The following is a 19,812-nucleotide window of genomic DNA, read 5'->3' on the forward strand; positions in this document are numbered from 1 at the left end:
AGGCGACGCACAAATTTAAAGCATTTCATACACAGTCCAGCCATATACTGGAGGAATCTTAAACTAAACTTGGGCTTGCAACATCACTATGTGTTTGTGTGTGTGTTTATGCTTTTCTTTTGGAGCTATAGAAGGGACTAACACAGGGATGATGTGACCTCTCACTCCCTTCCTTTTTCTTTGGCTTCACCCTTACACCATCACCCCATCTACTTGTAACCACCTCCTCCCCCCCTTGTCAGCGCCATTTGAAAAAACACAAATGATTAATAGAGATTTGAAGAAACATGGGAGAGGCATGACACTGGTGGTGGGGTGCCAAGTCAAGATGTGCATCTACGTGTGTTGAGTATTTGAGTTTGCCTGTTATATGTTCATGATGCATGCTTGTGTGTTATGTGTGTGTGTGTGTGTGTGTGCGTGTGTGTGTGTGTGTGTGTGTGTGTGTGTGTGTGTGTGTGTGTGTTTTAGGGCAGAGGTAGTGGGAGGAAGGTTGACCACAGAGGCCTTAAATGTTTACAAAGGGACCCCAGGGGGCTTGACCAGACCCTCCCTCGTTTCTGATTGGCTTAGGCAGCCTTCCCGCAAGTCTGGGAGTCTGTAATTGGTTGAGAGGAGGAGAGGAATGGGGGAGAAACGTGCATGAGATGAAGATGGAGAATCAGTCTTGCCAGGGCTTTCATAGATGCTTTCAAATGGGAAAGGGGGAAACTAAAGTTAGGATTAACATGAGGCCACATGTTGGAATAGAGGGGCTGTTTTTTCTGCCCTGTTTTATTGTACTTGGGTTCCTCAACTGATTGAAAGAATGTTTTGCCTTTGGAATAAAAGAGAATGTGGGGGGGAAAAAGAAGAGCTAAGAACCTTAACACACCCAGATTCAAAAAATGGTGTTGTAGCTTTTGACGAGGGAGGAAAAATGGAAATGATTTTCATTATGATTTAGAATGAAATATTTTTAAACCAAAATGGGGAGTGCGAGAAAGAGGGTTTGAGAGGATCTGAAGACAAACTCAGGCAAGATGTCAAATGCAGAAAATGAGAAATAATTGCTTTTAAATGGAGCATTTCTGTCAGGCCAGATGAGCATATTGCTCGACAGCTTTCTACCATGAATTCTTGCATTGTATAACTTGGCCTGGCATGGCCTCTGGACACTTGGAATTCAACCACACTTAGACTCTCTCTCTCCCTCTCTGTCTCTCTCTCTCTCACACACACACCCTATGACTGTTTACAACATTTATATTGATGGAAGATTTTTGTCACTGTGCTATTCATTCATGAAATTTGTTACATTGTGACAAACGTATATTGTTACACTGTGAGCAGTATAGTTTTACAACCCGCAAGCAACAAACTATTGATGTAAGTTGCAAACTTGCAAATGTGTTTAGTTTCTCATTTTTATGTGAATGGCACAATGTGCCTGCAGTTCGAATCCAGAGTAAATGGATAACTTGGGTACTTACTGTAAATATATACCACCGTTAACGTATGTGCTGTTATATATGAACATTGGCCAGGCATTTTTTTTCCCCACTAGGTTCTTGCATGACTCTATTCAAGCATCTTGGACTTGAAAATGTGCATGAGGTGACCACATTATTGCTCAGTAGTTATCACTCTGTATATGTAAGTAACAGTGCTATAAAATAATCTTTTAGCTCGCTATTTTTGTCTACAGAGCCCAAACATGTGTTTTCCTGTGAAAAAACAAAACAAAACAAAAAAAAAAAAAACATATAACTACAGTGTGCTATACCAGCATGTGATATGCTGGTATAGCACACTGTAGTTATATGGCTATAAAGTCCTCTGTCCTTAAACTACACAAGAAGTCGGGAAAAATTTGGCAGCTCTGCCCTCAGAGACATAGCCTCCACGTTTGGGGTTGTTGGCTGCCCAGCAAAGTTGTGGAGACACAGCTGTAAATAGCCAAGGGTGCGGACAGAGTTTGGTCTATATTTAGAGGTTGGAATTGACTGGTAGAACTTGTTCGCCAACACCAGCTTATTCTCCAGGAAGATAGCCATTCCTATTTTGCAGACCTAATATCAAAAAAAAATAAAAAAAATCTTATTTTAGATGTAGGTGGATGGCCTGGAAGAGAGAAGCAGTCACCCCATTTCTGTGTTAAAGGTTTTGTTGGGAAATTCAAGTCTATTTTTTAGAGGGGGAGTAAAGCTCAGGGGAAATGTGACTGTGTTGGTCTGCGGTACAAATTCTGCCAAGAACATTAGATATTTAGACTTTGTAGATTCTCCTCCATTTTGGTACAACATGTGACTGTTAAACACCAAAATCCAAAGCCACCTATGCCTTGATAATGCAGTTTTGTTAATCACTGTTCATAAACCAGAGTTGTGTAACATAGACCAGAGTACTGTTTAAAGAAAAATAGGCCTGGCATCACTGACTGAGTATTAAATTTTAAAATTTAAATGTTAAATATTAAAGATTTGGTGCAAAGAGGGTTTAAATAAGAGTGACTTTTTGGATTATGTTTGACATTACTCCTTTTTCAACCATATCTCCCTCTAAACTTTAGATATGTCTGAATAAAATAATAACTAAGGCAAACTCATTCCAGATTGTGATTGGGATTGTCTTTTGTCAAATAAAGACTGAAAATTTATCAGCTTGTAGGTTGCACAAAAACAAGAATGGACAAACAGCACAAATAAACAAAAAAAGGTGCTTCATGCATGCAACTTTAAAATGCAGCAGCAGCAACCTAGCATGATAATTAATTATGCCCTGTCCCGTGTTAGGTTTCACATACACCAGCTGAAAATAAGTGGCAACCACAATTCATGCTCACAGGGCAGAGAGAAAGAAAGAGAGAAAAAAGAGAGAGTAAAGAAGAGAGTAGTGAGGGAAGGAGGGTTTTTCGCATGGGCATGTCATCATGGAGTCCAACTGATAATTATAATCGCTGAGTCTCTGTCCCTCTCTCATTCTCCCCTCTGTCTCTCTCTCCAGCATCATGGCTGTCTCACCACCCTCCTCCAAACTCCTTCTCTTACTCCTCATTTCCTCCCTGGGCTGGCTGTCCACTCCAGGATCTGCATTTATCATGGACCGGGACCACATGACATCATCAGGTAGGTTACTGTTGTGTTAGTGCTTTGTATCAGGTCAAATAAGCAGGAGAAATACAATTATGTGGGTCTAAGTTTTCAGACAGTTTATGCATCTCTCTACTTGCAGCTCATCAAACATTAACAGATTCAGGTTTTGCGCTCAACATGCTGTTGACACTTGTTATCACGTCTTATGTCAGACATCAGTTGCAGAATGCTGTGTTTGCTCAGATACATGTGGAAAGGTTCAGTGTTGAGCAAACGCCGCACTTTCCTGATTTGGCCCGTCAGACAGGCTAGTGATCAATAGAGCTAGGGTAAATATATGGTTGGGGCTTCTCTGTCAAAGTCCAGGGACAGGACGATGCAGGATGTTCAGCCAGCTAATCCAGCTGTCACTGAACCATTTGAAATAATTAGGTGAAAGAATGCTGTGGCTGAGAAAATAAGGCCAAATTTCAATTCTGATATAATTTACCATCGAACCACTAAAATCCCTGAAGTAATAGGTGGCCAAGACAGGAATTTCAAAATCAACTATGCTGTATTTTACTGCATAATTTCCACAATTGATGCTCAAAGTCACAATCACAAAACTGACTAAGAGGCGCCGTGTGATGAACTGGCATCTTCTCTAATGGTTGAAGCTACTGCAGCTGGAATTAGGTGAAAGTGTGCAGCCCTGCAAGCTTGGCCTGGGCCAAGAAAATTCCTGTTTATTTAAAGTCTACCTCTGCTAGAGCAGTACATGATTAAAATAAATCTTAAAAGTTTAGATACAACAACTCTCAAAATCAATTCTGCTGTTAATTTGACAAAACGTGTAGATAAGCCACCATTTGCTTGTACATAGGTCTGGTTAAGTTTGCATAAAGTTAGATGTGAATTGATTATTCAAAATATTTGACACATGCACTGTGGATTTTTTTATTTTATTTTCATAGGTACAACCGTGCTTGAAAACTATGTTTCTTTCTTTCAAATTGTAATGGTGGAAAATCTGGCTATGGATTTTTTTGTGTGTGTATCTTTAAGTTGAGACATTGTTGGTTTCGGTAAGGTTTATGGTGCAAAAAAATTAATTAGTAGCTTACCTGCATACACAATGGACATAAATAACACATAAAATATACTAGTGGTGAAACAGTGAATCGATAATTTGATTGGCAGCGAATCAGCGACTATCGTGATGAATGTGTTGATGAGTCATTTCGATTCTTTATCAAGTAAATTTACTAAACATATCCTGGTAATGACAGATTTTAAATTGTTGAATAGTTCGATGTTGTTAAGTTGTTCTTTCTTTGATCATCTTGGCTCAACTTCATTCAGTTCCAGTTAAAGGAACGTTCAATTTGAATGCAAGTAATGGCACTGATAACATTTGGCAACACAATAAAAGCCGCCCTTGAATCTTGGCAAGTCTCTGTCTTGCCAGTATATTCATAGGTGCATCTGCTCATTGCCATTAAGAAGTGAGCCAGACAGAATGAGACAGAGACATGAGAAATCTCCAAACCATCTTTGGGCAGCCTGTCTGGCCGGTGCAGCACTTGTTGCCAGAATGGAAAGCATGCACATTACCTGGAGAAACACTGCGGGGAATTTTGTCCATGTGATAGGGGCTTTGATAGAGACCCTATTCAAATGGATATACTGGGTACCTGCACATATACCCAGCACTTTTAAGTTATTTTTTAGTACTCCATTTGCATTGGTACTGCCTTTTATTGTTGATTCCTTTCAAAAGGGCACATAAATGGCAGGACATATGCTGTTTGTGTGATTATGGAAAGCTGTGACCTAGCTTAAATGTCAATTCAGTTATTAATAGCATTTTAGCAATTTAGTTCCTTCATATTTTTTGCAACTTAAACACTCACAACCTATTTCATGCAGCTGACATTTAACGCAGGTTTTTCTGGTTTAGGGGTTTAACCTTTAGGAGTGTGCGACTTTGTAAACACTAAAGTTAAAGAATGTATATATCAATGTGAAGTTAGACACAGTTTTATTTACATCCTTAATCAGTGCACACCTTTACTTGTGAGTGACTAATAGGAGCGTTGAAGCAAGCATGTGGTCATTTTGTCATATTTGATGGTATCCTTGAGCAGGATAATGAACCAATATATATTTCAGTCAAATCGATTGGCGTTTCCCAAGTGTGCTTCTTCCCTCTTTGTGTGAGTTTTGTGAAAAACGGCTGGAAATATTAACGCTAGCTCCCACTGCAGAATGCCAGCTCATCTCATCTTCCTCTGCCAAGTAAAGACAAAGTCCACACCCTACTTCTTTTCTGTTTTTTGGTGGGGCTTTCCTTAAAGAGAAATGTTGCAATCGATAATGCTATTTGTTGACTGGTTAATGTTGAAGCCCCGTATTCAGATCCAAAGATCTTTTTTTTTTTTCATAGTTTTGGCAAAAATGGTCTATGGTGCAATCTACCATTTCAGGGGAGTCAGAAGTTCACCAGCTAGTTGGTTAATCCGTGTTGAGAAAAATAAATACCTCAGTGGGTTGATGTGGCACCAAACTTTGGGAACATTGCTTCAATTATCATGTGCTGTGAACATATTGTTCTTCCTGCTCTCTGCTGTTTTTGAGTGTTGAAATAACACAGTTTGGCCCTTCCAAACTAAAATAATTCTGGTTCCAGTGTTGGCACCAAAGCAGCCAAAACAAATTTTGGTTGTAAATCAGCCCTTCTTCTTTTCCTGTTAAACCATGAGCTGAAGTATATACAGTATTTGTGAACATGCTGAAAGCATTTCCATTTGGATTAAGTGATTATGGGCCATGTTGGCATTCTGATAAGAAATGAATGACTATAATTGGTTTTGGCGGAGTATCAGATTTTCTCAGTTATTGCCATGCCTTACGGTCATGGTTTTGAAATACAGTCTGTGTTGAGTAGAGGAAGCAAGGAAGCATTTTTGTTTTTTGTTCAGTGTAACATAATGAGAATCACACTTCAGAGTCACAGATACTATCCTGATAAGATACTGCCACAGAGGTGTGGTAACACATGAGGGCTACAGCAGCTTCATCCCTTATGTGCTATTATGTATAAAATGGGTCCAGCCAAGTATATAATAGTGATATTATAGATATAATTTGATGATATTCAAATGTAAAACTGTACTGTAAGTGAATTAGTAAAACCGCAGAGAGTCTTGATCTCCATGTCTTTGCCCTCAGGCCTTTTAACCCCATCTGACTTTGTATCTGTTCACAAACTGTAGCAGATGTCTTTATCAGGTTTACATTACCATTCTGATAAGCTCTCAGAAAACCGCTGATAACCATGTGAGGTCAAAGCATCCAACATTCTGACTGGTCCACCTCCTTCATTCGTTGAAATGATGTCAGGCGAGGACTGTGGTAGCCCTGGTCTTCCTCAACAACCGTTAAAACATCTGTAAACACAAAGCAGCCACTGATAGCATGAGTAAACACACACAGCCTGTGCCTTTCTCAAGCTTGCCGCTGTATAACCTACGATCCTGACACCACTTTCTTTTTACACTGTCTATATTTGACATTTTACCTACCACTTCCTCTCAGATGCATCTAGTATGTATGATGCAGAAATCATTAAATCTCGTTGAGTAGGTCAGTAACAAACGTGGTGCTTTTAGGTTGTTTTTAAAAACCATTTTGTAGTTCAACTCGGAGTACTAAGAGGCTTCTTGGAATTCTGTGGGTTATACTGTGTCTATAAAATGTTTTAATATCTGTTGTCGAGCCAGCCACATAACAAGCTGAGAGGAGACGTTTGGAGACGCTCCTGTATATTTAAAGGCTTACCAGAGTGATTATAGCCAGTGGTAGTCGTTTGTCTTTATCTGTCCTCACACACACACAGACACACACACATACACACACACACAAACACAAACTTACACACACTTTCTTTTTCTTCCCTTAAACCTTCACTGAGCGTCTGCCTCTGTGTCCCAGGAGGACTTGCTCCAAAGGCCTATACATTGATCCGGTTGAGTGAGGCTGTGTTCTTGGCCACGGAGGTGGTAACCAGTGGTAACCGTGCAGAGGTTTGGTCCGCCTGGCTTGTACACACAATCTACAGTTACATCTGCTTCAAAGACGAGCAGTGGGTGTGTTTGCTCTGAGCAGAGAAGTTGGGGCCATGTCTGGGATATGCTGTCTGAGGTTACACACAAAAGAGGAAAGTTAAAAAGCAGGAGAGAGAGATGCATACTGTAAATGGTGAGACGTAGGATACATGGTTGGACAATGGAGACATTTTCCCTAATGGAAGGATCACTGTAAAGAAACATATCCTGAGTCTAAAGGCACACTGTCGTTCCCCGTTTTGTTTGCCTTGTTCACGTGCATGGCGACGCACGTTCACATGGGTGACGTAATACACGTTCCTGGCAAAGGTTTCACACTATTCCACTGATCTTTACAGGTGGAAATAATGTGCCAAGACATGCAGAAATGTGCCAACAAAGGCAGGGAGGAAGATGACTGCAGTTTAGTTAATATAAATGTAAACAATGCATGATTCGAACTTGGAAATGGATTCGATATGTTTGTAAAACCTCCTACACAGTGTGTTCTGGTGAGCAACACTGAAAGTAAACACAACTTTTGTTTGTTTACAAGAAAAGTCCACAGGGCACCTTTAATAAAGGTGAGTTTGAAGGAAAATGTTTATAAGCAGCAGGGCAGACTGAAGAACTCACAGATTCTTTTTCCATAGGTAAGAAAACCTCAGAATCACACTCACATATGTAGTAATGCTATTCCTCCTTAGGTTCAATCATACACCAAGACAAGATCAAATCAAATTCCAACACACCATAACACTAGTTCACAACATACACACAAACTGATGTGAAAAAATGATAAAGAAAAAAAAGAAGAAATAGAATAAACAATGCAGCATATAGCTCCAGTATTACATCACCATGAAAAAATGTGGCTCTATACATCACCCTATTCTTTTTGCAATGCACCTGTTCACAGTTCTATATAAATTTGCATCTACTAGTTTGCCTAGTATGGTAATCATGTTCATTTAAACTAAAAGTAGGTTGTTTGTATAAGATTTCTGGCAACTTAACAGAAATATTGAATGTACCCTCATGTCTATATTGGAGCCAGAAGTCAGTTAGCTTAGCTTAGCATGAAGACTTGGAAACAGAGGGGGAACAGCTGTCTTGGCTCTGCCCAAAGGTAATAAAATCTGTCTGCCAGAACCTCTAATAACCACTAATTCACACGTTATATTCTCGTTTGTGTAATCCGTACAAAAACCATGTAAAAACTACATTTTCCATTTTGTGGGGGGTACAGTGCCCAAATACCATTTATTGTTCAGGAGGAGTAAGCTGGGATTCAGACCAAAAACAACCCTGTACTAAAAGTGATGGTACTTGTTTAAATGTACAGTACGTGTATTGTTGTGTTATGACCCTGGCTCAACAGAAGCAACATAGAGGAGTCACACCACACATCCGCACACCTATGATTTGCAAAACAAAATTTTATTGCAAATAAAGCAAACAAAAGTCAACAAAAGACAGAGAAAGTGGTGGCTTGTGGCAGGACTGCTGATACTGGCTGCAATGTGAGAGAGAGAGTAGGTGGAGCTTGACAGGGTTTTTAAAGGCCAGCCAGCAGGTGCCAGAAATCAGGGATCAGGGATCATGGAGGGAGGAGTTCCAGGTTACCTGAGAAAACACAGCACAGTGCAGACTCGGACATAACAGTTGTGTTCACTTTTGTTCACTCGTGTTAATTCTCACAAAAGAAGTTAGTGGAATAGCAGCTAGCTTGGAAGTGACATCAGCGCTTTGGCTCTCTTTAGGAGCACAGTTTAGACTGACATTATGTAAGAGGTAGAGAGGGTTTTGTTGGTTTATGTAGTTGGAGAGTCAATTATAATAAACAACCATTTTGACTCATTGCTGAGACGGGGATTTCACACTCTGGTGTGAAGCCACACAGTTAGGGGTCTGAATTTAACATGTTGCCCTGTGTCCCATGTGAAAACATCTGACAGTCTGCTGTAGCGTTGAGGGCGGCGTAGTGGAATAAGAAAGACAAAAAACACAGAAGGAGAGAGAATGTGTAAACACACAGTATGTGTGTATGTGCAGGTTGCCGTGCTGTACGCCAGACTTGACTGCTCATCTATATTTACTCTCACTTGGACATAATATGACATAACTAAGCCAATACTGCGAGCTGTAATGGCATTAGAGGAGATTAACATCATTAGTTGAGGCTAATAAATTGCTGGGACCAGAATAAGCTGACTGGGTCAATGCATGGTTAAACACACCAGATTGTGTCTGTGAAACTTCAAAGCTTTGAACACTGACGGGAATCATGATGGTCAGATGAAGCGAGAACTTGTCATCCTGTGGTCGGAAGAAAAGCCATAGGCTCTGTTGTGTGACTGGGAGGAAAGGCCGGAGGTATACAAGGAATTGGACAATGGCACTTTGATATTCTTTGTCGGTTTTTGTTTTGGAGGTGTAAGTTCAGAGTGTGTGCACGTTTGTGTGAGTCTGTGCACTTATGTGTGAAACCGTGTGTGCATGTTGGAAGTTATTTATATCACCTGTTTACATTCCCTTGTTTGTATCTTGTTGCAGTCTCTCACCTTTCTCCCCTTCTCCTCTGCCCCACTTTTCACCCTTTCTGGCTCTATCAAATGCTACATGGCCTCCCGACTCAAGCACAATATGATGGTTTTAATTTTCCTTCCTCCCAGAAATTAAATGTATAACTATGGTAGAAGTATGGAGGAAGCATGAAATCAGGAAATGCCTGTATGAATTCTCAGATTTTGTCCCTTGCAGCTTCTTATCCTTTCCCTCTTCTCATCTTCTTCTTCTTTCTTTTCCCTTATCATCCAAGACATGTTGCCTGTGGAAGACAAACGATGCCGTCTGCTGCAGATGCATAACGCTTCAACTGGTGTGTGCTGGACAAAGAGCGTGCGCGCGCGCGTGTGTGTGCAGTGTGTGTGTGTGTGTGTGTGTATGGTCTGTAGTGCGGGGATATAATGTAAGACTTGGCATGTGCAGACTGACAGGCACTTTTACTCTCAGTACAGTGTCAGTTTGTGCTGCCAGTTTCTCCATCTGGTTAACAGAAACACACACATAGACTGATGGCACTGCAGGAAGTCATGTGGATCATCTGGCACGGGTGCTACAATGGCAGTCAGAAGTCGGTGCTGGACAGTAGTTCCAAATATGTCCGAAATTTACAACTTAACTGTTCAAAAGTTGTTGAAAAAAATTTCATCTATAAGTAAACATAACATTCATTAATTACATTACATAGCAATTATGTGCAAGATTTACCTTAAAAGAAAAGACTATTCAAACATAACTTAACATTTTACGTTTCCTGTTAGGGTTAAATTGAGACTTGCAGAGGCAACTCAGCTTTGAGTGTTGTGTAATTGTGTTTACGCAGTCACTCGAGAGCAGAATATGAGCTATGTGAGTAAAGTGACCTGGGACAACTGGTTCCAGTGTTCAGCAGCCATGCACGTGTTCTCTTCAAGCATAGGGCAATCAAATCAATTATCTGCTAATACCACACTCAGAGTCCATATAGTGTGTACGTGTGTGTGTGTGCGCGTGTGTGTGTATGTGTCTATTGTAAGTAAGAAACAAAGCTCCCCAAGACCTGCACAGTCCCAAAGTGGACTGATAGATGCTTTAAAAATAAATGTGTACCAAAGTGCTTTACGATTAGGAAAGCAACCACAAATGTAAAATCTTTTCTTCATGTCCAGACAGCGCTTCAGCGGCAGCATTCTGCACTAATTGTAGAAAGGAAATACCAGTCTGAGAGAAACAGTAGTCAAGTCTGGAGGGTATTACTGCAACTTTCTCCAGATCAAATGGGAGTAGGAATTAGCTAATTTTAGACGGTAATTATTTTACTGCAAGTGAAAAAAAAAGAAATTGTATTAGACAACAAAACTGATGTCTTTCAGAATTTCAGTAGGACATATTTTTTAAAAAGCACTGCAATGATTTCATAAAGTTGAGGGAATGGTTAAAATTGATCTTGTAGTGGCTGAGATATCCTGGTTTTAGTCCCTAGTATTGATTAGTGTCCTAAAAACCTGGATCCTACACTTCCCAGAATACAACTCAATAGCATCCTTTATTAGACTTTGCTTTGCTGCTAAATGTCAACATCTTTGAAACTCCTTGGCCCCAGTTGTAAGCATTATGATTAAAAATTTCTAGTCTCAAAGCTCAACCTGAGATTTCACTCGAATAATATTCTCAGAATTGACAAAGCTCCCCCCAGAGCCACAGAAGACATTAACTGTTCTCACGGGCTTTATCACATAAAACAGGTTTAGTGCCTCTTCAAGTTTCATCTGTTTTGCAATGAGAACTAATTTTGTACCTCAGTAATTGTTCATAGTGGTTGCACATGTGAAGAAAAAAGTAACAGATCCAAAATTGAACCCTGAGGGACACCACATGGAATGATTACCTCCTCTGTTGCAGAACCAGTTTTAAACATAACAATATCTGATAATAAGACACTAGATTTGCAAGTTTTAAACTGTTTTTTTTGTTTGCTTTTTTAAAAACTTAAATTTTATTTTTCTAGTACAGTTTTGATACAATTTCATTTTTCATAATTGTCCTTACAAACTTTCCTGCTGTTTTGACATCTATTCAGTTTTGCAGGAGTGAAAGGGTCACAGCTGGGGAGTATATTATAGTGTGATTATATGTATAATGTAAGAGAAAGGATGTGTGGGTGTATGATTTATATATAAATATATGGGATGTAGATAGTTTGAGATGGCATGACATGGGTTCTGCATAAATTGAGTCATTGCAGGACTCCACCTCTATATAAATTTGGGCCTTTGGAGCCTTATCGCATATGTGACTTGCACCAACTCATACAGTTCTCATACAATGTTTTTTTAACAGCATTTCTATTTTGCAGTCAAAAACTTCATGTCGGTGAACAGCTTTGAAAATATTTCATCATAACCACCTAAAACACACATTCACTCTCTCTGTCTCTGTCTGTCTTTCTCTCTTCCTCCTCCTTCTTCCCTCTCATCTCCTCTCTTTTGAAGCGTTATTAACCTCAACACTGACTTAAATCTGCAAATGAGCTGGAAACGGTGGTAATTTATAGCGTCATAGCCTCATTTCCCTCGTTCATGACCATCAACCATTTCACAATATGGTAACTGATAAAGCCTGGTCGCACCTTTCTCGCTCCCTTTTTAGTGCTGTTTGCCAGCTGGCGCAGAGGCCGGGGAAAGAGTGCTTTATTTAGGCTTTTTAGTGGATTTTAAACCTTAATGGCTAAAGCTGACATTGAGATAGATAAGTGGTTTCCTAGCTCCTTTGTATGGACTGCTGAAGACAGGACGTGAAGCTAAGAGCTGTTTATCTGTCTCGACTGAACACACAGCCTAGGAGGACCAACGGATACATATGGACAGTCAGGATGAACACACACACACACTTACTTACATTCATTTCCTGCAGACTTACCCTAACCTTAACCATAACCACTACTTGCCTAACCCTAACCCTAACCTTAACATAACCAGTTACCCTAACTTTATACTAAGTCTTCACCATAAAATTCATGATTTATGTTAAAGGGACTTTCTTTTTTTACCCATAAGGGCAGAGAGTCTCCACAACATGACTGTGTAAACAGATTTACGTCCCCACAACATGAGTAATACCTGGTACACACACACGCACACACAAAATTAGGTTTCTTCTTCCAGCCGAAGGCTTTCAACTGCGGATCACTTAATGGCAGCTGGCAGGTACAGGCAGGATTTAGCTTCTCATCACTGAAACTCTGTGATGGTTATATATTAGTAAGTGTAGAATATGGGAGAAAAGCCAAAACAGAATTACCAGCAAGTGCATGGCAGACAGTCAACATCTAGCTGTCAAGATGTTACCCTCTGGGTTGTGAGCCAGTTACAACTTGCAACAAATCTTTTGCTTTTGTGTGTTCTGAAACTGTACGACGAGAAAGTTATTTTTTTTAAAGCAAGTACAGTATATGATGGAGCACATATATACTGTTCTGTATTATAAGTTCTGTATATCAGAGAAGAGGGGTAAGAAAAGAAGTATGACAGTCAATATTGGAGTGAGTGGGTGAGAAAGAGAGACTCTGGGAATAAAGTGAGAATGTGAGTCTCTCCAGGTGTTGCTGCACAACCTTTCACCTCTGACACACTTTGGAGTCATCTCCCATCCAAATCCGTGTTCAAAAATGCAAACAACTTTTTAAAAAATGTCTTTAACCTCTCACCTTTACCAGCAGGGCTGCATTCTTTATGGAGAGGTTAACTTTCAAAACTCTTGACTACAACAGCAGTTGTGAGATGACATTCAGAAATAAAAGTTGGTCTTGTTATGTAAGTAATTGTATATGAGCAACATTTTAGAATGACTTCTTATGTAATCTGTGATGTAGTCCTGCTGTACTTCCAAGCTCTCCTTTGCATCCACTGTGTGCAGAAAGCCCTTTGATGGTGGCAGCTGGAATTTGTTGGATGGGGGAGGGAGGCAGAGTTGAAATAGCAAAGCTCTGGGAACCATGACAATGTGCAGAAGATGAAGGGTGGGAGGGTGGGAAGGTGGGAAAAGGGGCAGAGAGGGAGAGAGCTAGAGGCACAACGGCATAGGAATGCAATGACTTATGAGGTTGCACTGGCATCAAATAGAAAGTAAGCAAAGTAATCAAAGTAATGGTGTATATACTTTGTGAATAAATAATGAGTATGTGCCAAGGGTTGGGCTTGTTTGTCGAAGGTTTGTTGTGGTGTCTGTGGTTAAAGTGTTCTTATGTTAACTAGCTCCACCTAAGAGAAAGGATGCATGCTGGTCAGGTGTGTGCCTGTGTGCACATACTGCGCTAGTGTACTGTTTTCATTCATTTCATGTACCTCGAGTAAGATTTAGCAGCATTCTTTGAGTCTATGTGGAGATCACTTTTGTCTGATGTTCATAATGTATTATCATAAAACAAAAGTGATAGTGTTCTGCTCCAGTCCATCTGTCTTTAATTCCTCGCCTTGTGTTGGGAAGCGTGTTTATGTTCTGGGTCTGCGTGTTGGTCTGTGTTTATGCTGCAGCCAGTGAGAAGAGAGCGCTGCCAGAGCGGGCAGAGCAGAAATCAATGATACCTTCAGCTGCTTATTTATGGTTGCACCAAACCCCAGGACTCTCAGCTAGATGAGAAACGGGCCTCCGACAGGAGAGGGAGGCGGCGGGGCATCAATGATGAGGAGTGACAGGATGCTGAGGGAGAGGTGGAAAGGGCTGAGTCAGGGCCTCGGGGTGGGGCAGAGGAGAAGCAAGGCGAGATGATATAAAATGTGTAAGGATAGATCTATAGATCATAAAAGGCATGGTGACTGAAATTCAATGCAATTTAACTCCATCTTCCAACAAGTTGTTTTTCTACTCACACATGCATACACACATAGGTTTACAGGAAGCAGAAGTCAATTTGAAATTTACATAAACTGCCAACTACAACTTAGCCTTATCTCCTGCCAGCAGAAAGTGTTGCCCCTGCTGCTCATTACATGGCTTTCATCAGGGTGGTGTGTTTTTCTGATAGCAGCTGGCAGCGACAGGTAGGTTATTAAGTCATTACTGACCATATGTGATGCTAATCAGTGTAAGGTGTATGTGCAAGTATGTTAAAAGACAGTAACATGGTATGCTGACAGATTTGCCAGCTTGTGAAGGTGAAATGCTTCAAACATCATGTTGTCATGTCACATGCTATAACAGCTCTTTGTACATAAATAAGAAAGGATTACACACAATGTCCTAAGCTTACAACCAGAACCTTTTATTGACAATCTGGAGCACAAGTTGTAATTGTGTTTTGGTGTTATTATTTTGTATTTTGGCATGTTCCCTCACTTTTACCTTGAAGTTTAGGTTGGATTGCAGGCATCTTACTCATGTCGACTGTGAAAAAGTGTCTGTTGTTTGTTTTGTGTAGCGGCGATCATGGTTTAATGAGGAGTAGGGGGTTATAGAGGTGGGGATTTTATCAATATCGTTGCATTGATAAATCTGGAGATCAAAAAGGTGATTGATCAGCTTAGTGCAACCTGAGAGTGAGTGAACTGTTTGTCCATTCTCTGATCTTTTTTTTCTCTATCTTTGTGTTTCTCTCACTGTCTCTCAGCTCCCCTTGAGCCTCATTTCACAGAGTGCATATCGAGGGACCAGGAGACATTCCGCTGTTGGTGGAGTCCAGGCAACTTCCAAAACCTGTCCGACCCTGGAGCACTGAGAGTCTTCTACCTCAAGAAAGAGTGAGTCTGATCACCTATTTTACCCAGAGAAGTCCGAGTAGTGCAAGTTTTGCAAGTGGCAAATGCTGATTCTTTATTAGCACTTTACGCATCTGCATACAGTATGTGTGTGTATTTATATGTGAGCCCTTTTGTTTATTCTTCCCTCTCTTACTTTATTGTTTCCCTCCTTCAGCTCTCCCACCAGTGAATGGAAAGAGTGTCCAGAGTATATCCTTTCAAACAGGGAGTGCTTTTTCGATGTACAACACACATCCATTTGGATCCCCTACTGCGTGCAGCTGCGCAGCCAAGACAACGTCACCTATTTCCAAGAGGACGACTGTTTCACTGTGGAGAATATCGGTTTGTTGCAAATATTTCTTTATATGTATCATGATTTTCTTCAACACATCCAGTGACTTGAGAGAGAATGACAATCCTACATTGCATTTTCAACAGATTCAGCTCTGTACAACATGAACTAGCATAATGTTTTCCTCCATTTGTGGAAATATCGGTACTGGCAGAAAAGGTTTTTTGCAGATTTCTGAGTAAATGCATTCAAACAGAAAGAATCATGAAACGCATGGCAGAGGAGAAACGGTGATGTGAGTGTGCTAGATTACCTGCACAGAAGGTTTCCAGGGAATGGCACTTGTGGCTGTATATCGGCTAAACCACAGCAACTGTCAGACACACATTGTCTACATGGTAAATGTTTTGATGTCTGACGATCATTACTGTACTAGGACTGTAGGAGATGCTAATAGATACTGTATTACCACATGACAATGCCATGTATCTCAATGGAGAAACATATGTTTATTAGCCTTCTTCTAGTCTTCATATATACATACATACATTGATTATCTGCATTTTTTTAAATGTTGTCTTCTTGGCCATTGAACCTGTAAATCTTGATGTTTTTGGTGACCTCCCTGACTCTATCTCTAGTGCCACCATCAGGCCAAAATTTCCAGTTGTACTAAGGAAATATCAGTATATTCATACCCCTGAAAGGATGAGCCATTTCCATTGTGAACACCATGAGTTTTGCTCCTTTTTCCTTGTGCAAGCATCAGGCCAAACTGTGAACTCTGTACACAAAATATGTTGTAATGAAGTTGACAGATTGCCATACAGTCTGGTGCAGGAATGTCCAGTTTTAATTTTAGTAACTTCAATGCTTTTCTTATAGCAACACCTTTAGACACAATCTTTATTTAACCTTACTACTGGTAACGCTCTCAATAAAGCACAGTCCTATTTATGTTGTTGATTGCATTCAACACTTTTTTTTATTTTAATGAATTTAATTTTATTGTGTTTTATCAATTTTAAACACACAATTCAAAACAGGATACTTGCATAAAAAAACCTGCCTTAACCTTCTAAGCTTAGCTCAGGTACATTATAAACTGACTTATAGAACATGAACATTTTGTTTGATTCAGTATGATTCTTTCATTTGTTCAGCTAAGTGAAGTACATTCAATCAATCAATTCACTATGTTGAAAGGTATAGTTTTAAGTGTATTTATTCCCTTTTCCTGGCAGTACGTCCTGACCCTCCAGTGTCTCTAAACTGGACCCTTCTGAACATAAGTCCCTCTGGGCTAAGTTATGATGTCATGGTCAACTGGGAGCCGCCGCCCTCTGCAGATGTCAGAGCAGGCTGGATGCGCATTGAGTACGAGATCCAGTACAGAGAGAGAAATACCACAAACTGGGAAGCAGTAAGTCTTCAATTCCCCTCAATCCCTCTTTCTCCTTTTCTTTTATGTGCAGACACACAGTTACATGTGTTGACACAAGTAGATACACACCTTTAAAACTTCACAAAATGCCTCTGTGCACATGCACAAGCTCACACAAATGCAAACACTCATGCACTATCTTAAAAGTAAATTGTAGGTAGGTCATAGAGGCACAGTATCGTGTTTCCTTCCCCCTCCCCCCTGAACTCTTGTGGCTAAAAAGCAGTGTAGCTTTGTTGACAAGGCAGTGGAAGCCAGAGCAAGGCCCTCTGGGAAAACACAAGCTCTCTGAAGGAAGTAAAGGGAGGGATCTGTAGGTCAGAGGTCATGAGACCTTGTACAGGCTCATATTCATTACCGCCTGGCCAGCCTGTCTGACAAATGAAGCCTTGAAAACGTTTTTAGAGTGCTCCATTATAACAGTATGTCCTCCGTCTAATGTATCTTATATGTCAACAATTGCTCCTTTGAAAAGGTCATAGTTATAGGTACCAGAAATAAACATAGACCTCTCACCCTTTTAAGTTTAGTGTTGGAATTGTAGACACTTCTGTCATGACAGCCACTTTTTCTGATTAAAAACATAGCAATATTAATATTTTGGCTGTTTCATACAACTCAATCTCTCTGTGTTTCACTCTCCTTTCTAATCTGTCTCTATGTCTCTGTACTTCAGTTGGAGATGCAGCCGCACACCCAGCAGACAATCTATGGTCTACACAAAGGAAAAGAGTATGAAGTACACATCCGCTGCAGGATGCAGGCCTTCACTAAGTTTGGAGAGTTTAGCGACTCCATCTTCATTCAAGTAACTGAGATTCCCAGCAAAGGTAAGATTATGGTCGGTCAAGGGTGAAGTAAATCAGTCTTTTGCTTAGGTGCCATAAATGGATGGGCTGTTCCTTTGTGCAATTTAAACAGACAGGGTGCATCAATCTTGAACAACCTGAGACATCTTTGTGAGGGCTGTGATAATGATGGGTTCTGTTTCATATCATTTTATAGAGTCTGTTTTTCCACTCACACTGGTTGTTGTTTTCGGGATTGTGGGCATCCTCATACTCATTATGCTGATTGTGATCTCTCAGCAGCACAGGTAGGAACAGACTCTCTCTCCTTCTATCACACACACACACACACACACACACACACACAAATACACACAACCATTCCCAGATGATCTTCATCACATCCTCCTCCTCTTCTTCTTGCCTTTGCAGATTAATGATGATTCTGTTGCCACCAGTTCCTGCACCCAAAATTAAAGGCATTGATCCAGAGCTGTTAAAGGTACATTTGCTGTATGGCTGTGTTGTTATTCTGGCTTGTCTGTGTATGTTCCTATGTCTATTCCTATATTATATATATTAGTGAACACACATACTAGACCCAGACCAATACATCATCATGGCTGGTTTTAGGTTATCACAGACATATTGGTATTGATTGATATTGGTATCAGCTTATATGTTGGGCAGCAAGTAACAAGAAACTGCAGTACTAAACATGTCACAGATACCTATGTTTCATTTAGGAACATTGTCACCATTGTGGTTTGTACACATTTCTTTTTCTCCTAGTATCTCAATCACAATTCTTGGATGTTATGCATTTGTTAGAAAACAAATATCAGCCTATATATCGTTACTCTCTTAAATCCAGTTTCAGTCAGGCACTGATACATTTACTATTTTGTAAATGCACAAAAAGTGAAATTGCAAACATTGATAATTCAACAAGAAGAAGCCAACACATGGAAATGTGCATTGTTTATCCAGTAAAATTATTATATAAACTGTTGTGCAACCACAGTTTTGATTACATTTCCATTGTAATTGTGATTAAAAACAAACACTGCTGGGGGTGTCCATGTGGCTCAGTTGGCTGAGGCACGTTAGGCCACTTAATCGTCACACCGCCCACTGTCTCTCTCCCAATCACTGCCTGTTTATTGTATGTATCAACTATCAAATAAAAGCAAAAATGTTATAATGATTTGAAAGCAAAGAGGCTCTCTTGTTTTTTGTTGAGGTAAACAAGGACAGGAGGACCACTGAGGGATAATAAGGCATGAAGAGGGTCTTGGTTCAGCACTCTGCTGTGCGTGTGTTATTGTCAGATGATGTGGGATGCATTTAATAGCCTTCCTGTTTTCACTTTATAAAACAAAATGACCCATGGACCTCAGAGAAAGTCCTCATCAGGTCCTGATACTCCCTCTACTATTTTGTGATCAGATAAAGGTGAAACAAGAAGACTGTGTTGACTTTTACTAACACACGCCTTTCTACAATCTGATTATCACACACACTTAAACAAGAAGGGGAAGCTGGAGGAGCTGAATTTTATCCTGAGTGGTGGAGGTATGGGTGGCCTGCCCACTTACGCACCAGATTTCTACCAAGACGAGCCGTGGGTGGAGTTCATCGAGGTGGATGCGGAGGATCCAGACAGTGGGGAGAAGGAGGACAACCAGGGCTCAGACACCCAGAGGCTCCTGAGTGTGTCCCAACCCGTCAGCCACCATATGCACATAGGATGCTCCAATGCCATCAGGTACTGCACAGATCTCCTGTAAATGCCTTGCTGTCATGCTGCCAGATGCAAATTTGAATTTCATCTGTTTTCCTCC

General features: G+C 40.4%; 1 protein-coding gene across 2 annotated transcripts in view; it reads left to right on the forward strand.

Moving 5' to 3' along the window:
* Nucleotides 1-19,812, forward strand: part of ghra (growth hormone receptor a) — a 39,594-nt gene that overhangs the window by 14,388 nt on the left and 5,394 nt on the right. Inside the window, exons 2-9 of one of the 2 annotated variants that reach the window (XM_067612788.1) lie at nucleotides 2,986-3,107; nucleotides 15,312-15,441; nucleotides 15,617-15,786; nucleotides 16,981-17,159; nucleotides 17,857-18,010; nucleotides 18,186-18,276; nucleotides 18,401-18,470; nucleotides 19,504-19,736. In XM_067612788.1, coding sequence (XP_067468889.1) covers nucleotides 2,990-3,107; nucleotides 15,312-15,441; nucleotides 15,617-15,786; nucleotides 16,981-17,159; nucleotides 17,857-18,010; nucleotides 18,186-18,276; nucleotides 18,401-18,470; nucleotides 19,504-19,736 — 1,145 coding nt within the window. In that variant the 5' untranslated portion in view covers nucleotides 2,986-2,989. Of the gene's footprint in view, nucleotides 1-2,985; nucleotides 3,108-15,311; nucleotides 15,442-15,616; nucleotides 15,787-16,980; nucleotides 17,160-17,856; nucleotides 18,011-18,185; nucleotides 18,277-18,400; nucleotides 18,471-19,500; nucleotides 19,737-19,812 lie in introns of both variants that reach the window. The other variant, XM_067612780.1, reaches the window with a different exon arrangement.

Source organism: Thunnus thynnus, chromosome 2 (genome assembly GCF_963924715.1).
Source record: "Thunnus thynnus chromosome 2, fThuThy2.1, whole genome shotgun sequence".
NCBI classification, from domain to species: domain Eukaryota; kingdom Metazoa; phylum Chordata; class Actinopteri; order Scombriformes; family Scombridae; genus Thunnus; species Thunnus thynnus.